General features: G+C 38.8%; 1 protein-coding gene across 2 annotated transcripts; it reads right to left on the bottom strand.

Annotated features, from left to right (window-relative positions):
• Positions 1 to 449: 449 nt before the first annotated feature.
• Positions 450 to 18,372, bottom strand: nrd1b (nardilysin b (N-arginine dibasic convertase)). Of its 2 annotated transcripts, XM_063012523.1 has the most exons (31): positions 18,041 to 18,372; positions 17,368 to 17,544; positions 16,464 to 16,695; positions 15,766 to 15,847; positions 15,079 to 15,232; positions 14,494 to 14,567; positions 14,143 to 14,238; positions 13,896 to 14,018; positions 13,254 to 13,311; positions 13,095 to 13,168; positions 12,448 to 12,517; positions 11,781 to 11,858; positions 11,571 to 11,691; positions 11,011 to 11,069; positions 10,630 to 10,684; positions 10,445 to 10,549; positions 9,603 to 9,726; positions 9,098 to 9,184; positions 8,858 to 8,977; positions 8,377 to 8,428; positions 8,102 to 8,252; positions 7,516 to 7,643; positions 6,382 to 6,544; positions 6,234 to 6,265; positions 5,832 to 5,970; positions 5,215 to 5,262; positions 5,059 to 5,111; positions 4,872 to 4,955; positions 3,915 to 4,122; positions 2,618 to 2,707; positions 450 to 2,151 (listed from the first exon to the last, which is right to left on the bottom strand). In XM_063012523.1, the coding sequence occupies exons 2-31, from the start codon at positions 17,517 to 17,519 to the stop codon at positions 1,921 to 1,923; spliced, it is 3,243 nt and encodes a 1,080-aa protein (XP_062868593.1). In that variant the 5' UTR covers positions 17,520 to 17,544; positions 18,041 to 18,372; the 3' UTR covers positions 450 to 1,920. The 2 variants fall into 2 exon arrangements, with proteins under 2 accessions (XP_062868593.1, XP_062868594.1); XM_063012524.1 differs by lacking the exons at positions 17,368 to 17,544; positions 18,041 to 18,372 and adding an exon at positions 16,016 to 16,195 and having other exon boundaries at positions 16,464 to 16,551.
• Between the last annotated feature and the right edge of the window lie 2,550 nt (positions 18,373 to 20,922).

The raw sequence follows: 20,922 nt of genomic DNA, 5'->3' as shown, positions 1-20,922 counted from the left end.
ATTTTAACATCATGTTTTACACAGTTTGGTTACTTTCATTCACACACAAGATTCATCAGTTCACAAGTTTAATGACAAACACAGTCATGGACAATTTTGTATCTCCAATTCACCTCACTTGCACGTCTTTGGACTGTGGGAGGAAACCAGAGCACCCAGAGGAAACCCACGCGGACACAGGGAGAACATGCAAACTCCACACAGAAGGGGTCCAGACTGTCCCACCTGGGGATCGAACCCAGGACCTTCTTGCTGTGAGGCGACAGTGCTACCCACTTAGCCACCGTGCCCCCCCATTTATATTGTAACAGAGACATCACCAGCTATTTTCAATCATAACAAGAAGTTAGTCCATATTTAAAGTTTCTTTTAAGTTTCTGTATGTATATATTTTTTAAATTCTGACTTTTGTGCAGCGTAGTTTCCAGGGGCATGCTATAAGAGGAATGTATATTTCCTTAACTGCATAATAATTTATTAGGATTTTAACGTCATGTTTTACACTTTGGTTACACTCATGACAGGAACTCATTACACAAGATTCATCAGTTTACAAGTTTAATGTCAAACACAGTCATGTAGAATTTAGTGTCGCCAATTCACCTCACTTGCACGTCTTTGGACTGTGGGAGGAAACCAAAGCTCCTGGAGGAAACCCATGCAGATATGGGGAGAACATGCAAACTCCACACAGAAAGGACCCGGATCTTCTTGATGTGAAGCAACAGTGCTACCCACTGAGCCACCGTGCCACCCCAACTGTATAATTAAAAACATTAGAAAAATTACAGCACACAGTTTTCTGGACTGCTGCTGTATGGTAGCATTAAGAAGCCCAAACCACCAAAAAAAACTGATCATTATTTCTCCTCCACCAAGCTTTACTGGTACTTAAACGGTCAACTACAGAATTCTTGACCACAAACCAAACCTAACCTTATTAGTTAGACAATTAGTTTCCCCAATTCAGAGTATAGTAATGGTGTCCTTTATAAAATGTGATTGAAGGCTTGAAAATTCTTGTTTAATACATTAACTATACAACACAAGGTTCTTGTGCTGATACGGCTTCCAAAAACTCCGTTTTGAACTCAGTTGTGAGCGTGTCAACCAAAGTAAGATTTTACATGCCAGATCTTTAAGCACTTGGTGACCCCAATCCATGAGCTTGTTTGGCTTCGTGGCTGAGCTGGTGGTGGTGCGGAAAATGTTTTCACTTTACAATACTTATACTTGACCACAGTGGTGCAGAAATTCGATAAACTGACTTGTTGGAAAGGCATCCTATAACACTGTCAAGTTCAAAGTCCCAGAGCTTTTTACACGACCCACGCTTCTTGTCTAGGGAAATTTCTTGGCTATATGCTTAATTTCTGTACCTGATGAAAATGCATGTGGCTGATAAAGTAATAATGATTCAAGCACACACCTGAGGATACACGTTAATAAATGATAAAACATGCTAAATGCTACCACAGCAGTCAGAAAATATAAGGATATATAAATATAAGGAAATATAAGGACCTTCAGTGCAACATCAACTGACCTACAGTGACCTACAGTGACCTACAGTGAGTCTTCACATAATTTCCTCATTTATCTCAGAAAGAAAACAAAGTTAAAACATGCTGGCAAAAATAAGCCCCTTAGCATTTCAACTGCTGATCCTAGTTCAGTTAATATTAACAATTGTATAATGACTTCTGTATGAAGGCACCTGATATAGTCTTCATGTCTTTAATTAGCTACAATAATCAAAAGTCCATCTTATTTTCCATGATCTATAGACACTGATATGATTCGAAACCCTCTCACGACTAAAGAAACATAAATAGATTTTGCACAGTTCTTCAGATGTGAGGTAGTTCCTCGTGCAGCTTTTCAGTACAGGTGTTTCTGGCTTCTTTATTAAGCTACTCTTTAGCTCAGGACTTTGTGGTAGGGATGGAGCGTGAGGGATGAGGTGAATGCATGGATGTCGGTGATCAGACCGCCTCCAGAGAGAGCAGATGAGGCTGGCAGGAAGGTGAGCTTAGAAACCTCTCCGTATGAAGAAGACTTGGTTGCTGCGTCCTCATCGTTCTCTGACTGGTCAGAAGGGGTCTTGTCATCTTCAGACTGCCATTTTTCTTCAGCTCCAAAACCAACCACCTGCACAGAGATAATCAGAATCATTTATGTCAGAATGTATACATGTGCTATGTGCAATAAACAATATGATGTTGGTGCCATGGGCATTGATATGGAGCCCCCACCCCTCTTTTAAACCTTAACAGCCTCTCTCTTCACTTGCAACAGGATTCATTCAGCCAAAAGAGCAAAATGGAAAGACCTGGCTTGCAAACGTTAAATTAACAAACCAATGCAACTGTCAAACCATGTCTTTATGGCTTACATTTTGTGAGGTAAATACATACATAGAAAATTTGGAAGCATAAAATGTACTGATTTTATTAAAATTATTTAATTTTGCAACTTGAATTTAAAAACTAGTGAGAAGCGTCCAAATAATTTTGGAAATATGGTATACACAGATTAGAATTTTGGCTCTTATGGTTAAACTACAGCACCAACACTCATTTTACCAATGTTAGCAATAGTAAAGAATCATACTCACGTGCACACTGAGCTTTCTGCTCTCTGCACCTCTGTGCTCCATGTACCAATGCACCAGGTCTGCTTTGGTCATCTGCTTCAGAGCCTCAATCTGTCAGCAAGAAAAATAGACATGAGACAATAAAAATAAATACATCTTTTTGATGTACTGACTGACCGTGCATCTTCAATTCTGCATTTTGTTACCTTTTTCTGATGTGTCCAATTTGTCCAAAATTAAATCATATTTGATTGACAGAGCTTGTGTGCCTATTTTAATTACGATCTTAAATCACGTTTAAACAGAGTTCTGTGTAAATAAAAAAAACCTTTATATGTTGTTTCCTTGTTTGCCTCCTGCTGAAATGATATAAGCAGTTCTGCTCAGGGGTTCTGAGATAAGCTGCGCTGACAGTTTACAAAAATGTTAATAATTCATGCTTACCACAGTATAAACCGCAGAGCCAAATCTGTGCTGCTTCACATTTTCTTATCATCAGACAACATACATCATTACACCACAAAATACTAATTACTGTGAACATTTCTGGCTATATTTGCCACTCACTGATACAGTAAAACATGCCTGAAAGACTCGGAAACAGAACACTGTAATACTGGCTTGTTAATAGTGTTAATGCCATTATAATCATATTAAAGTCATAATGCTGATTATTTATTTGAGGAATGATCCAGTGTGGCATCTCCTAAATACAGCAGCAGATGAAAGACAAAAAAAAAATCCTCATATTTTTTTTTTTAGATAATATCAAGTTAATTCTTACACAGACTTACTTTTCTAAAGCTGTATAAATTTTTTTTATTTCATATACATTCAACCAATTCATCCTGATCAGGGATGCGGCTGGTCCAGTTTCTCGCAAGTCCATAGAGTAATGTACTGGAGAACAAGTTGTGCCTGGGTTGCAATAACTATGAGCCTGTAAGATAAGGTCACAGGCTTTGGAAGGTTTGGAAGTCTTTGCTCTTAGAAGACCCATATTTTTCTGCCACCTTGACCCAAATGTAATGTCAACTTAGCCTGCATACCATGTATTTGCAAGTCACAGAGAATAGTTTGATGTTAAGTACAAAACTGCATTACACAGTCCATCAGAGATCAGTGTTGATTGTCTAGCGCAATAGACCGCCGTGCCATCCGAACGTCTGTATAAAACCTAAAACAAAACCTTTGTACTTTTACGTACAACTTAAATTCCAAAGCCTGTAAACAGTGCGTTTTGTCTAATCAGTTCCCTTAATTTTGTAGGGGAACTTAAAGCTGTCTGAGCAGACAGTGCAGCTTATTACTATCTTACCTCTTTACTGAGTCGGCTGAACACATACTGCTGTGTGACAACCTCAAACCAGTTCCTGTTGACCTCCTCGCCAAGATGCGTGTCCTCACACTCCTTTAGCTTGATCAGAGCAGTGACCTGTGCCTGAAACGCCTCATCTGACAGGTTGGTCATCTTTTCTCCAAAATTCACCAGGAACTCTTCAATCTTACCCTCCACAAAGTCAGTGCTGTTAGAGTAACAGTACAGAGGATAAATTAACAAAGCAAGATCCATTTGTCTTGTACTGACAGGTGACAATCTGAGGGAAAAACCTCTTAAAGTGTCTCAGTAAAGGTGCTGGGTGCTAATGAGCCATGGTCATACAGGGAGAGACCACTCAGGGTGGAAATGCTTCAGGGACATTACCTTTCTAAATGGCATTTATAGAATGGTACTTATTTGCAGTGACAATTTGTTAAAGATGATAACTTGTGATTTTTTAATAAGAAATTGACTTGGCTAACTAAGCTGACTGGGTTGCAATAACTATGAGCCCTTATAATAACTTCATAGGCTAAAAACAGACCCACATGTTGCAGACAAAATGCCACCCAGTGCATAATACAGCCACTGGACCCCTTAATGAAAAGTATAAGCATCCTGATTCAAACTTAATGCCAACTTTTCTGCATGGCAGATAGCACAGTATGATGTTAAGTGCAAAATTGAATCACACAGTTCTCCTGTCTGGAAACATCTGTGTTTGTTTACATTTTCCCCCTCATTTATTTGCAGTTTTCCTTTAATTTGTCATCTATAGAATCTGGCTTAGTCAGATGTTCTTCAAATATGACACAGTTGTCTTGTATGTGTTATGTATCCTAAAATATTGGTAATACAATTGAATTGCAAACTAATTCCTCTACAGTATTTGCAATTAATAATTACAGTAACAGATCTGATAAACTTTTATTTAACTTGTCCCTACACACGCACCTAAATTTGGTTGCCTGAGTCTCGACGGTAACTGAGAAGCCAAGGACGCTGGAGGTGTTTCTGCAGGTAGGGTACACCTGATACCTGTGGGAGAACATAGAAAGAACATCCATCATCAGCACTATCCCACTCAAGGACATTCAAGCTGTGAGAAGTCATTGTGATAGTGCAATTCATTTTAGCTGACCCTAAAGTCTCTTTAGTCCTCAGGAAATCAAAGCAGGGCTCCTCCATGTGCATCTGGATGGCAAAAACAGCACACACACACACACACACACATTAATAAAATAAATCTCCAGTGCTCATGTGGTTACATAATTGAATTGTGCACATGAGCTCTTACCACTAACAGCTCCATCAGTGCGTGCTCTCGAAGGTTTTTCAGACCAGACTGAAAAAAGACGCAACATCACCACAAACCCAGAATCCAATAAAGTAGAATGTATAACAATAAAATAGTAGAAAATAATTAAATCCTATAAAATGACAGTGAAGACTTAATTCAATGCACTTTTGACGTGTTTATAAAACATACAAAAGGTTTGTGTACGCACACTTTTAAATCCTGGCCTTTGCAGTATACACAGTGTTATATAAAATATAGTGAAATAGCTATTTATGCCCAGATAAAAACACACTTAATAGTACAAAATACACATAATTTATAGTTTATCAGTTACTTCAAAGTCTTGTAAGAAGCCTTCTCAAAAGAGTGCCTGTTGTTTTAGCGTAAACGATCACACAGAGGTCACTTAGTGGCCAACAAGCTCATGGTCAGGTGTCTGGTGTCATGGTCATTTCTGGCCTTATAGTATATTTCTTTATCTATATCTATATGTGTATCTTTGTTTAACTTATCTTTGTTGAGATAAATATGTAACTATGTGCAATAAAAGACAGTAGTAATATAATTATTGAGTGTAGCCTCAGACAGCTATATTCATTATAGTTGAGACATACCTGATAATAGACTGTGACCTCAGAGTTAGCGTCACTCTTGTTAAGGGACTGGACTTTACACAGATGATGCTTCTGTGGCAGATACACCACTCTAAACAGCACTGGAGGCTCAATGGGCAGAGGCTGGTACTGGAGTTTCCTATATGGTGAGAGTTTAAACAACATATAGAGGACAATTTAGACAGAACCTACATATGAGGGTGCAGCAAGCTATATGAGCCAGATTTCTTTCACTACTGTTAAGGTATCATTTAGATAATTGATTCTTAACGTTTTTGTGCTGTTTCCCCTGATATAACACAATTGACTCAGAACAGCATCAATGATTTGTATTAGAATGGGGAAACCACCAACATTCAGCTCACAAAAGTATCTTTAAAAGAATAAAAAAACAAAACTTACTCAATAAAATACTGCAGAAACTCTTTGGACTCCTGTGGAAGTACAATTATCACAATGATTAAGGTTCATAAAAACATAGACTAGGGCTACAATCAAAAGACTCTGGCGAGAACCATGTGGTGAATTATGACATTTAAAAGCAACTCACATCACTTGTGAAATTTCCCTGCACAAGTCCTTCCACAAACATTTCAGCCTTGAATTGGTTGACGAACTGCATCAGATCTTCAATGGTGAGGTTCTGATTGATGACCTGATACTTCTGGATGACTGACCAGCGAGCGTGCTCAAGGATCTGCAGACGTATGTCTCTGTAGACGGGGGGAAGAGAAAAGCAGAAAACATCAAAGACCATCTCAACCACTTTGCTCTAAAACATCTTGCAACAAAGCTAAAGTTAAGCTCAACCACATAGTTGTCATGCAACTCATGTGCATGTTGGAAACGATGCTGCGTACTAATGATGCACAAGCACGTAGAGTCATCTTCAGAACAACGAGTCTACTACAGCACAATGCTGTAATACACTGCAGAGAGATTTTGGCAGTCATGTACGACTTTAATCTTTTTAAAGCTGTTCTGGCACAGTTCACTGATGTGAGGCGTATGTGCTGATTTGTTGTTTTTATTAAATGGAAAGCATTACAAGAATTAAGTTATCTACTGTTCAAAAACAGTGAAAACTTCTGTAATTTGCAACATCAAATTATCTGTTTAAACAATTTCTTGTAAGTACAAAGTACAGTAAACACTGGTCTCTTTACCAAGGTAAGATGACTTAAACCTAGCAAGTGATGATGGTTCTAATGTGTCTGGATGGTTAGCTGTACTGGTTAGCTGTTAGAATCAGGTTTATTCGCCAAGTAGGTTTACACACACAAGGAGTTTTTCCGGCTGTTGTTATCTCTCTACAATATACAAACAATACACAGGTCTATAATGAAAATAAACGCTACTAAAACACCCAACTGTACACAGTCAAGTAAGTTATACACAGGCATAGACTTGCTGTAGTGTAAGAAATCCTCTGCTTTGCTGTGTTTCATGGTCAGCAAAGATTTGTCATTTGGCCCCAATAACCAGACATTTCTTTGGAAGAAAACGGTAAGGCACTTAAACCTAACAATGCTGTACCTACAGTCAAAGACAACAGAAATAATGTTTTTTTATTATTTATCCTGGTCAGGGTAACAGTGGGTCAAATTTCCCAGAATCACTGAGCATAATGCAGTTGATGGTGCACTATGCAGGGACAATTGTGTCCGGTGACTAAATAACTTACTTTCCCAGCCTCTCTGGCTTGATGAGGATGTTGAAGTACGTCTTCTTCAGCTGCTCAACAAACATGCTGAACACCTCAGGAGCTGCAGTGAAATCTGCCAGGTAATCCACAATCAGATTCAGCAGCAACTGCAAGGATAAAAAGAATGAACACAACATGAAAAATAAATTAAGCTGAACGCTAAATAATCTTGCTCTGTGGATGCATGGCATCTTCCCTACAAACCAGAACAAGTGGTGGTAACTTTAAAATAAAGTTTCTTGGTTAATTACATTTACCTTTGCAACATTTAGCCGAAAACCTGATCCAGAACGACCTATAATTATGACTAAATACAGTGCGAGCAATTTAAGATTTAGGATGGAGCTCCCGGAGGAAACCCACGCGGACACGGGGAGAACATGCACACTCCACACAGAAAGGACCCGGACCGCCCCACCTGGGGATCGAACCCAGGACCTTCTTGCTGTGAGGCAACAGTGCTACCCACTTAGCCACCGTGCTGCTCGACTAGTCCAGTACCTTAACTGCAGAGCTACTGTAAATATGTCAACACAAAAGCACTTAAAGCATGTTTTATACTCACAGGCAGTTTATGGTTGAAGCCTTTGAGCCGTATGACTAGGACGTGGTCCCCAGGAATCAGCTTGTACTCCAGCTGTGCTACGTCTGCGTCGTAAGCAGGCTCAGCCAGGTTATGTGCCAAGATGTTCACAAAGAGGTCAAAAAGAACCAGGCTTCACAGCAAAACAAAACAAAGTGAATAATGAAATATGGAGAATAATTAGAGAATCTACATTGTGAAGAAAAGAATGTACTATGCTGTAGTATGTAAGCGCAGACGAGTTTATCCTCACTCACTTTTTAGGGGACTCCTGAATGAGGGGCGTAAGCAGGTGAAAGCGAATGTATGCTGTGGAAAAGTAGAAAGAGTTAGAAGAACAAACAGGTCATTCAAAATGTCATTCTTACACTAAGAACCCCAATATGTGACTGAAATAAACCTAGATTATTTAAAAACAACAATAAAACAAGTTGCATTTAATGGCACTGGTGCATAACGTATCTTGTATAACATACATTTACTAACATAACTTTTGTAACATAACAACTTATTCTAGTGTTGACCATAGCAGCGTGTAGCGGTGTTAAAAGCTATACAATATTTTATAGGGTTTCTTATTTGCTTTAAATACTTAAAATACATTACAGAACGGTTTTAGCCTCATTTTCAGTGTAAGACTAAACAAATAAACCTGTCTTTTGACCTTTTTTTAAATGTATTTATATCAAAGGTGCAGAGATTTCTCTCTATCACTATTTGTCTCAGACATACACACACCTTTTGGTATTTTGAACTTATTGTCCTTTTTAAACCACAGTCGACCCCGGCTGTGGTCAGCGATTTTGACAGGGAACTCAGCATCAGGACAGTCCGATGTCTTCAGGGTGAAATCCGTGGCTGCAGGCAGATAGAAAGAGAAAAAGAGAGAGAGAGAGAGAGAGAGAGAGAATGAAATAAGTTCATGTTAATAAAACAGACGTGATATTTAATAGCTAGGTAGAAGGCAGCAGAGCAGACCTATAAACTTGTTCTCGGCCGGGAGGTGAAGGTCAGGGTTGAGTGGAAAATCTCCAGCCCACAGCTCACTCCATTCCAGAGAAATATCTGTAATAAAAAAACGATATAAAGACCCCAATATTCTACCTGACTTTACTCACAAATATATTTTAATGAGTTTAAAAACAGTTCATTACAAGGGGGTTAAAAAATCGATTGTCACATAAATCACTTTGTTCAGTCGATGCAGCACTTCTAATTCACTTGCAACCCAGTCAGTGGAAGATGTTTTTTACTTTATCTTTTAAAAATGATGATGATGAAGATGAAGACTATTATGATTATTATTATCAGTGGGGTGGCTGATTGGTGTTTTGACTGAGAACAGAATATTGAAGAAATATTTGAAATATATTACATTTTAGACAGCGTGACCTTATATCACACCTTTTGTGCATTAATGTCCATGGCAATAGCCAGTTTAAACATTCTATTATATTATGCAAAGCAGTTTAATGGATCTCACCTTCCACACTGTACTGAGTGCCAAACCACTTCTCCTTCAGCGGGCAGAGACCCTCATGCTCCGGGGACAGCAGCAGCACGTTTGCTCTCTCGGGAGTGAGCAGTGCCAAGGCACAGGAAATGACCTTCAGGAACAGAAAAACAAGCAAGAAAGAATCAAACTTGAACTTAACAGCTGGTTTAAACACAGCTCTGAGAATACATGTATGTTTGTGGACTGTGACACTTCTGGTAATGTTTATAACCAGTTTACTCTGACTACACCATGTGGTCTGTTACGCAAACCCACCACAGGTGAGATCCAGGCTAAAACCTCAATGTTGCTATCAGGCAGCCGGGCATCTACTGTACACAGGCTGGCTGTGTTTGAGGGGATGGATGAAGCCTTGTGACGGATTGCCGCCCTTTTTAAGGTATTTCCACCTTGTGCCCGGTGTTGAAGTGGTAGCTCAGTGGTTAAGATACTGGACTAGTAATCAGAAGATCCTACCACTGCCAGGTTGCCACTGTTGGACCCTTGAGCAAGGCCCTTAACCCTCAATTGCTTAGATTGTATATCGTCACAACTGTAAGTCGCTTTGGAAAAAAGTGTCTATCTCTAAATGCTGAAAATGTAAATGTAAAAATCAGATCTGATACGACTAGACTAGGAGAACAATGGGGAAAAAATGCATAAAAATAATAAAGGGAAGCAGTGTCTGAAGCTATATTTAACTAACTAACCACTTACAATACTGACTATAACAGCAAAGTGTTATATATACTGTATATAACATATATAATACGAAAAAGAGGTACATAAAAACCACAGGTGAAGTGTCGCATGCTACACTGTAAACATACCTCTGGTTTATATTCAAACATAAGCTGGTCTCCACACAGGAAGTCCTCTTTAGGAAAAAGCTGCATGCTCTCACAAATCCTCTCCACAAACTCAATTGGATCTGTCTGGCAAAATAAATGCAAATTCAAAAACACATCTCAAACCTTTGTGTCTTACAACTTAATCATTTTAACAATAAAACTACCTGCTCTTGATAGCGAAACTCATTGGCTTCAGTTTTCTGGATTTCTTCATAAATCCTAGGAGAGATCAGAGGGTTAACTGAAGGTACATGACATCAAGTAGATTAGATCCATCATTGCTGACCATCCAGGTAAATGAATGGTCCTGATTCTTATGATAGATTACGTAAGCTTTATCAATACGATGTGTTCTTCACAAACTGTCCTCAGTTTAAGGGTTTGTTTGGATTTTAAATACATTTAAATACTGAGTTTATATTGTTTGGGTGCTTTGGTAACAAATCAAGCATCTTTAACTGAGGGACTTTAACTGGTTGCCTGGGACTTGACACATATCAATACAAATGATAAAAACTGTACGACAGTATAACAGTGGGTCCCACCTTTGCTGAGGTTTAAGTTCATGAAGCATCTTCATGTACTGGAATACCAAATGAACCACCTACACATGTTATAAAAAAATAAGAGTTTTTAGAGTAAAAAATGAACTTGCACACACAAGCTAAACAACAAACATGGTACTCGATCCCAGGGCAGTAGGTGAATATAGTTTACACGTGACGTTTGTGCGTTTGTATTCTAGGTTACAGCAGATGCTATATTATCTATGGTTCAGACTGTACAGGATCAACCAAAAATTTATGTTTCTGTTCTACAGGCAGTGTTGGTGAGCGTAATCAGCTACAAAAACACAAGAATTTGAAAATGTGAGCTTGTCACTGTCAGAAAGATTGTCCTAGAGATTGTCCAAGTCTCTCTAGTACATTTACAAACATTTTACACTCAGAGAGGCTCAAAAGTAGTGACTGAGCCATGTCATGTGCTCCAGGCTGTGTTGCAGCTCCAACACTCGAGTATACTGTAAGCTTTGCTACATAATCTTATATTCTAAACATAGTGTGGTTTTCTAGTAACAGTGTGCTAATATTTTACTCTCTCCAACCTGGAAAAAGTTCTGGTAGCCCTCGTCTGTCAGGGTGATGGAGATGCTAAAGATGGAGTAAGTAGTGTTTTGGTCAAAACCAGTCTCACTGTTTCCTCCATACAGTGCCAGTGCCCAGCACCTACACACGCAGAAAGCCCCCATTAACTCACAAAAGGGGTAAATGAATGGTAAAGTAAATATAAATTACAGAACTGTAACGGAACTCACTTCTTCCTGAGCACGGAGAGTATACTGCCTGCACCCTCATGACCAATCAGCCAGGAAATGTAATGCAAAGGTTTCACTCTGTAAGAACACACAAATACTCACTAACGTTCATTATATTAACAGCTTTTAAACCTGTATTACTTGTGCCTGTCCACTGTATTACTCACTAAGTGGACAGGTGCAAGCATCATAAAAAACCAAAGCCTGTACACTCATCAGCCAACAGCACCAATGAGGATTCAAACCGTTGATCCTAATGGTAGTGAGCTAGAGTAATTTACTTCTGTGCCACCTGAACACACAGATTAAAAACCACTAATAATAATGATAATCACAATAGTAATTCTACTAGTAATAATGATAACAAATGATTAGCAAATTGTGATGCATGCTCAAAAGAGCACTGCAGCATAAAATAGGTTGTGTGTCTGTGCATCATGTGAATACAAGTGTTAGGCTTTTCCGGCTTGCTGCACAACTGTAAAATATATAAAGTGAAGGTTTACTGCGACTTTCCATGCAATATGATTAAAACCATCTACAGTCAAACAACTATATAAACAATTAATTAAGTTTTAATGTGACGAACAAGAAGACAAAAGCAAGCTGAGACCTTTAAAAGGTCAAAGCAGAGTGCAGACAGGTGATGTAATTTCTGCTCACTAACCTGTAATGCTTGCCCTGAGGAGGTAAAGCCCAGCTGATGTTGAGGGCATGGATCTTTCTCACGGGTACCACTATAAATAGAATCACAGTATCAGTGGCAATCAGTGGCAAGTATCAGTGGCAATGGCAACATAGCAGCACACAAGAACCAGTTCAGTTTAAAATAAGAACCATTTATTTCATTAGATTTATTTATTTCATTAGGGCAGTTGTAGCCTAACGGTTGAGACTAAACTAGCAATCGAAAGGTTGCTGGTTCAAGCCCCACCACTGCCAGGTTGCCACTGTTGGGCCCTTGAGCAAGGCTCTTAACCCTCAATTACTTAGACAATATACTGTCACAGTACTGTAAGTTGTTTTGGATAAAAGCATCTGGGCCAGTGATAGGCTGGCTCAGTGGTTAAGGTACTGGACTAGTGGTTCAGTGGTTAAGGTACTGGACTAGTAAACAGAAGGTTGCCGGTTCAAGCCCCGCCACCACCAAGTTGCCACTGTTGGGTCCCTGAGCAAGGCCCTTAACCCTCAATTGCTCATCGTGTTCCGCTCACTGTGTAAGTCGCTTTGGATAAAAGCGTCTGATAAATGCTGAAAATGTAAATGTAAATGATAAATGCCAAAAATGGATCTGTAGATGACAGCTGGCTGTACCTCTGTAAAGCTTGTTGAAAACTGGTGTATCAAAGGGGTCCTGAAGGTCAGAAAAATCGGGACGTGGCTGACTACTGAGAGGAAAAAAAAACAGAAATGGATTTAACATAAAAGCTGCTAAATAAACAAGATCTATGAGAGCTGGAGGAACAGACTTACTTGTTTGGGATGTTGATAAAGATCTCCCTCACCCATTCCTCCAAAGTGTCCAACGTTTCTGCAAAAAGAATGAGGACAGGGGTGTTATTTCATGACTGCTTTAATTAAACTCAAAACACTGGTTCATTACAAGGTTGTTTTATTTATCCCTAGTGCCAAATCAAATTAAAATCAAAGCACTGAATGCATGACTGCTGCAACAAAACCCGTTTCAAGTCTTCCTTTTTAAATACTGCATTTACTTGACAGTCTGACTTCGGATCAGAAGATTGCATGTTCAAGTCCTGCCAGGGTGGAGAATTTAGTTGGCAGTTCTAGACTACAGATCAAGATGCCCCTGGTTCGAGCCCCACCACCAACAAGTTCCACCCTTGGGCCCATCGGCAAAGCCCTTAACCCTCGATTGCGTGCAAATGTAAGTCTCTTAAGATGCACGCTTCTGCCAAATGTCTTAAATGTAAATGTTGGATGTAAGAAAAGGAACAGATGACTGAATTAGACTAGACTAGACGACTGACCCTAAAACAGCATACCTAACAGAAACCAAAACATCTAATTCCATGCTTAGTCATCAGGTAATAAATAAATAAAACAGACTTCATTAATAAAACAGAAGTAAAAGACTCATTAAGCAATCTTTACCTCTTGACTGCACAGTGAGTGTCATGTAATGGGCGGAATAGTATCTCTTCCAGAAGTCCCGCAGACGCTTGTAAGTATTAATATTCTTCTCTTTTGGCTCATGCTTCAGAGTTTGGGCATTACCTAGCACATTAAAAACATTTTAAAAAGAAGTTAATTATATAAAAGGCAAGATGTGTATTACTGAGGACAAGTCACAAATTTATTACTCATTTTAATGTAAATTTGTAAATGAACATGATCTCACCCCAGTAAAATTTGCTCATGGGGTGGTTGGGTTTTGCCAGTCTTCCGAACAAAATATCCTTGCGATGGGAGTCTGATGGTCTTGCTAACTGGTATTCTGGACAGCAATACAAACACACACACTTAAAATTTTTCTTAAGGTCATTTTAAGTGCACATTTCAGCAGTGCTGCAAGTGACTGTAGAAGGTATTGGTGCCGTGAAGCTCCAGAGTCCTGGGGACCTGGATTTGTACCACACCTACAATTACCGGCTACAAAGAGTGTTTAAGCAGCTCTGGTGCCAAAGTGGACCTGTTCAAGGTGAAGTGCTTACACTGAATACAAAGATAAATGAATACGTTATATACTGACCACTGTCAACAGCCTCCACCTCTCTCTCAATGGCATCTTCTATCATCAGGGGGCAAATGAAGAACTGTGCCCACCTGTCAACAGATTTAAAAGTATAAGCTTTACAAAGCCACAACTACACTTAGCAAAAATGTGTCAACTAATCAAATGTGTGCAAAAGGTGTATCGTACAAGTGCCCCAGACCATTTTAATTAACCATTAAATAACTTATTCATGAAAAAGTAAGAACAGCACATTTTCTGGAAATGCTAAGGTATTAATGTGTGCTTAATATTTGAGAGATATCATTATGACAAATTAAACTGCACTGTGATGGATTGGTGCCCTGTCAGGTGTGTATTCCTGCCTTGTGCCCAGTGTTTCCGGAAAAACCGAACCAACCATGAGCCTGACCAGGATAAATAAAATTATGAACTGAAAATGTACAATTTGCTACAATCTTTCTGACTTTTGTTTTTATTTCTCATTTTGTAAATGGTATTTCAATGCCAGCGTTTCATTAAGTGGTTCTGTTAGCAAAATGTCAGTAAAAATGAATCACATGATACATAACGTGCAGCATAAAAAGCTTATGACATACTTACCTATCCAGTGCATCTTTGAAATACTTTCTCTGAACATCAAACTGGAAGATGGTTCTCTCACAGTCTGTTGAAGCATTGTCACTGCCTCCATGCTTCTTCAGAAATGCATCAAAACCGTTCTCAGCTGGGTATTTCTCACTGCCCATGAACACCACTAGAAGACACCAATTAAAACCAGTGTTAATAATTCAAAGGCCTGTGATTGCTTGGCACCCCATTCACGGTATTCCTGCCCTAAGCAACCTTAACCAGGCTGGGATGTTTCATGAATACACAAAGTCAACATTTTTTATGTTATGTTGTGTTCTCAGGTTCTGAAAACCCAGGAAAGACTTGTGCTTCTATAAACTTTCCACTTGAATATTATAATATTTATTAAACAGGAAATCCTGTACAGGTCACAGTTAAAGAGTGGCATGTGATATTTTTTCAGGTCAAAAACAGTCATGCTTTACAAAGCCACATAGAATGCTTTTTTAAATGGTCAAAATGCTCATAGAACACAACATACATTGTAGATTGTTGTGTCAGTGATTAACAAATAATATAGTACAAGCTTCACTTCTGGTTCGACAAAATAAGCAATAAAACTCTTTAATTTTGGGTAACAGTTCAGAGGAAACTGCAAAACAGCTTCAGTACAGAAAGACAACATTTAACAGGTAAGGTTCAGTAAGTAAAACTCACTGTGCTCAAGGAAGTGGGCAAGACCGGGCAAATCATCTGGATCACTGAAGCTTCCCACACAGATACAAAGAGCAGCAGCTGACTGCAAACACAGTGTCAATAACACTACTTTAATAACTCATCCTTCAACTCAACAAGGTATCAATGATAAGGTCAAAAGTTTGTGGTCACTTGACCTCAAGTTGGCCTATAACAGCCTCCACTTCTGAAAAGACTTTCTACAAAAGTGTCCAATAAAATGTGTGCTTACTTTAAACGGTTCAGGCACAGTTGTTGGACAAAAAGTCCTGGCTCATAATCACCATTCCAATTCATCCCAAAGTTGTTTAGCACAGCTGGAGATTCACAAATGACTAAAAGCATGTTGTTGTGGACCTTGCTTTTGGTGCAGTGGAACAGTTATAAAGAACAGAAAAGAGCCTTCCCTAACCTGTTGCCACAAAGTTGGAGGTATGAGTATTAAAAAAAACAAAAAACAAATTTTGTATATTTTATATACAAAGAGCAATGAGTGTCTAAAACACCTGAACAGAATCAATTATAAGGGGTGTCCATGTACATTTGGCTGTAAAGTGTAAATTACGATGGCATGGCCTTATCCAGCAGAGTTTAAATTGAACACTAGTCCAAAACCCCTGATTCTAACATCAAGACGGGGAGAGAATGATTTATTAAAGGTAAAATGAATGATTTATCACCTGTTTCTCTGACTTCCCCTTTTTCAGCTTCTTTCTTCCTTCACTACTGTCAGCATCAGCATCACTGCCATTTTCATCTTCCTCACTGCCATCCTCCTCAGAGTCATCCTCTTCATTGCTGTCATCTTCCTCCTCTCCCTCTTCATCCTCACCGTCACAGTAACAGCTGCGGTGTTCCTGACCAAGATCTGAGATGAGCAGTGCTCTCAGGCCGTTGCTCAGCTCAATGTACCTGAAAGAAAGTGCGCAGAGTCAGCCTGACGAGGAGCTGTGGTGAAGTGGGGCTCGCTGAGGCTGTGATGGCAATAAGATGTATTCTTAGAATAATGTGGCCTAACGTTACCTTCAAAAGCAGTAGTCTAGGTTTTCAAATGGGTTTTCCTCTTCATAATAAAAAAGATTTTAGCAGCTTCTAATTCCTGCCAAACATATTTTACTTGCAATGATAGCTTAATGATTAAGGTACTAAACTAGTAATTGAAGCCCCACCACCAGGCTGCCACTGTTGGGCCCTTGAGCAGAAGCCTTAACTCTTAATTGCTTAAAGTGAATACAAACACAATTGCATGTAACTTTGGATGTCTGCTTTTATCCAAAAATGTTTATGTTAATGGATTTGGATTACATCTGATCATCCAGACATAATTCCCTCTCAGCATGAGGTGATAGTTTGGGTAAAGCCAAAGTAGGCCAATTTAAATGGACGTCTATATCTAAAAAAACAAAAAACACATTTACAAACAAGAAGCTATGCTATAAAGACAAACGGTATTATAGATATTTTTACCCAAAATGTGTTCCAATAACTTACAAATAACTTTAAGTGTTGTACAGTGATTCCACCATATTACACAGCCGAAGCACAAGGCAAGCCAACCAATTAGTTGACTAAAAGGCTACTTACCTGTATTTTTTTGGGTCACTTGGAGATTTTATGATCTGCAAGTCCTCCTGGTCCTTCTCAGCTTCATCACTTTCAGATCTCGGTTCGGTCTGAGGTGGTCCTGGCTCTTGGATTGTTCCACTGGAACTTCTGGATTGGTTTTTCTGAGGCATTGTTGGAGGCTGAACAAATTGAATGCTGCAGGAACAAAACAAAGACAAGACAAATTTATGAGGAGTGTCCTAGTGTTTTCCTAACATATAGTCCTGTGACAAATATTTACAGTATAGAAAGTTACCCAGAGTTAACCTAAGAGTAGAATAAAAAAATCCAGCTGGATCAAAAATGGCTTTTAATTGAGGTTTAAATACAGTTTTGGGTCGAATGTCTCAAATTGCCATCTTACGGTGAAGTAGATTTGTTAAAATATTGGAGAATTGTTTTAAGAAAGGGGATTATCAATTACAAATCCATAACAATCTTTATTTATTATGATTTTAACGTCATGTTTTACACACTTTGGTTACATTCATGACAGGACAGGTAGTGCATCAGTTCAAGTTTTAATGTCAAACACAGTCATGGACAATTTTGTATCTCCAATTCACCTCACTTGCACATCTTTGGACTGTGGGAGGAAACCGGAGCACCAGCAGGAAACCCACACAGACACGAGAAGAACATGCAAACTCACACAGAAAGAACCCGGACTGCTCCACCTGGGAATCGAACCCTGGACCTTCTTGCCGTGAGGCGACAGTGCTACCCACCGAGCCACCGTGCCTTTTTCCTGGTCAGGGTCAAAGTGAGTGTGGTGACACCAGGAAACTATGGGCTCAAGGCATAATATCCTGGACACTGAGCCAGTCCAAAACATTTGTAAGCAGGGCTTTAGCCACCCCACCCTCAAGACAAGACATGGGTTAACATAATTGTTCCTCTTTTCAGACAAATTATGGACAGAAACAAATAAAATGTGAATGTATGCTGTACTCAATCACTGACAGGTTTTCAATACATTATACAGTAGCTATAATACCCCCGGCAGGTGGTTTAGTTAGCTTAGCTCAAGTGTTCAAACTGAGAGATTTAAAACAAATCCATTTTTAAAGACAATATTTTAAAAACAATAAGAAAATTACCCGGTTTAAACAAATTTACGGCATAAATGTGTTATTCGGACCGTCAACCTGCTATTTATTTACTAGTTAAGTGCAAGAAAATAGCTACTACTTACCTTCCGCCACAGTCTGAGCCCAACACCAACAATCGTCCTAGGTATTATAGAAGTGCACTATGTAGTGTACATATGGCGACTTCTACGCAGGGTATTTAAGTGCACTATATTATATATAGGGATATAATTGTAATTTAACCTTGCTTTCGTATGCGTAACAGCAACTGCAGTATGGGATGATATGATTGGTCAATTGATACACACACAAATGCAAGCAATGATCTGATTGGTTTAGTTGGCAACACCCCCAATGGATAATACGATCTGTCAACTATGTCCTCGACTACAGTGATGATTTGTAGATCTAATATGTCAGCCAACCGCGTCAACCGTGTTTATTTATTGATTGTTTATCTTTATCTTTATCACTTTATCCTCTCGGCTGAGGTGGTTCAATTTAACGTGAACAGGGCGCTTATTAATGTGGACACATTGATATCATGTCCATATGTGCCTGTGTAACATCTCAAACCACTGATTCATATTCACTAACAAATTCATCCTGGTCAGGGTTCCAGTGGGTCCAGGCGCTAGGTACGAACACATTAAGGACATCTATTTAATCCATTAGGGGGCGACACACACTAATACATCCCCTAATTGCAGCCAAATTACTTTCTGCATGTTGGATTGAAAAAGTATGAAACATGTTCATCAAACCCAGGTCCTTAGTGACCATGGTGCTGTGCGGCACCCACCCTACCAGCTGTCCCACTGTCCCTGCTGAAACCCAAGCCATGGGTATTACAATGGAGTTGGTCTATTTGTTGCTGCTATAGCTATACCCTATACACTTCTGCAAAGGCTTTCATTTAGATTTTGATACACCATTATGAACATTAAATAAAATGTCTCAACTTGAAACTAGGGTTTGTAATCGTTCGTGGTTGGTGCCACACAGAAACAGTGAGCACAAGGCAGGAATACCCCCTAAACAGGTCCTCAGTTCACTGAAGTGCAACACACCCTCACATATTCCCTTATTTGTTTTCACCTTGGGTCACTTCAAAGCCGCCAGTACACATACCCGCATTCTTTTTTGAAAGGGAAGGTTCTAAATTATGCAAGGGAAACCCACATGGAAAATGCACAGAGAACATGCAAAACTTTTTACAGTGACCAAAAGCTGGGATTGTATCAGGTATCAGGCACTGCAATGTTATTCACACTGACACCTAGGCTTACTGCCCTATCACTGTATCTTACTTGTGTAAATCTCAAGGCTAAATGATTTTTAACCAACAAGTTTACTCGTCATCTCTATTTATAGTCATTTAAACATCCAAACATCCATAAATATCATTTTGTAAACATCCAATTAAGAATTAAGAGCAGATAAGAGTAAATAACCTTGCTCAGTGGCCCAACAGTGAAAGTCTGCAATTAATATTCCAGGACATGAATTGTGGAGGTAGCACTGCCGCTATTTTTCATACATAAAACATCTTATATTAATACAATGCACATTCTTCAGCATGATTATTACTTTTATTGATAGAAATTGCATCTAAAACCAGCTGTTACAATGATCTGTGCAATCACTTACATCCTTGTGCAAATTTTCTACCAAAACTCACTGACAGCAAAGTTACAGTACATCTATTATATGTTCCCAGCTTAGGTTATAGCATAAAAAATAAAAATCTACTCAGCAGAAACAGCTTGATAGCTTATAACACCTCAATTATAAATATCTCCTTTAAAATAAGTTTTAAAGTACTTACATAAAACATTGTTCATAAAGGCTAACATCACTCGATTGGAAATGCATTGTCTGTCATAACATGTATAACATCACAAGAATCTGCTACGTTTCTGAAATATAAATCCATCGTGGCACAAGTTTTACAATATACATATACTGGCATCTAGAAACGCATTTTTATTGTAACAACTGGAATGTCACCTTACAGCTGAATACGGTTAGTACACACAGAACGTATTTATGTATATATGTATAGATATATTCCACAACAGAACACTCACCTAATGCAACAGAACAAATAGGGATCTATTTTTTATTTTGTAAGACTGTGCTGGCTACTCTTCTAAACTCAAACTACCTTCACATGACAATATATTAAACATTTGCAAAGTGCTTGGTATTTCTGGCCATTGTAGGTATTTGCCTATTGGATAGAGTCAAGAATTATTTATTACTACATATTATTATTTTGCTCTCACAGTTGTCCTGCTTGTACATTAATATGCTTAAAACGGCTTGTTTACTTGAAATTACGCTGTTTTCTTAATTTTAGGCTGTGTGTAAACTGTGTACATGCTCAAATATATCCTGCTTCTGATTCCTAAATCAAAAACACTATCAATTAAAATGTTTT

Source organism: Trichomycterus rosablanca, chromosome 17 (genome assembly GCF_030014385.1).
Source record: "Trichomycterus rosablanca isolate fTriRos1 chromosome 17, fTriRos1.hap1, whole genome shotgun sequence".
Classification (NCBI taxonomy): Eukaryota; Metazoa; Chordata; class Actinopteri; order Siluriformes; family Trichomycteridae; genus Trichomycterus; species Trichomycterus rosablanca.
The sequence above is the reverse complement of the archived record's forward strand: the minus strand, read 5'-3'. Positions and strand labels throughout refer to the sequence as shown.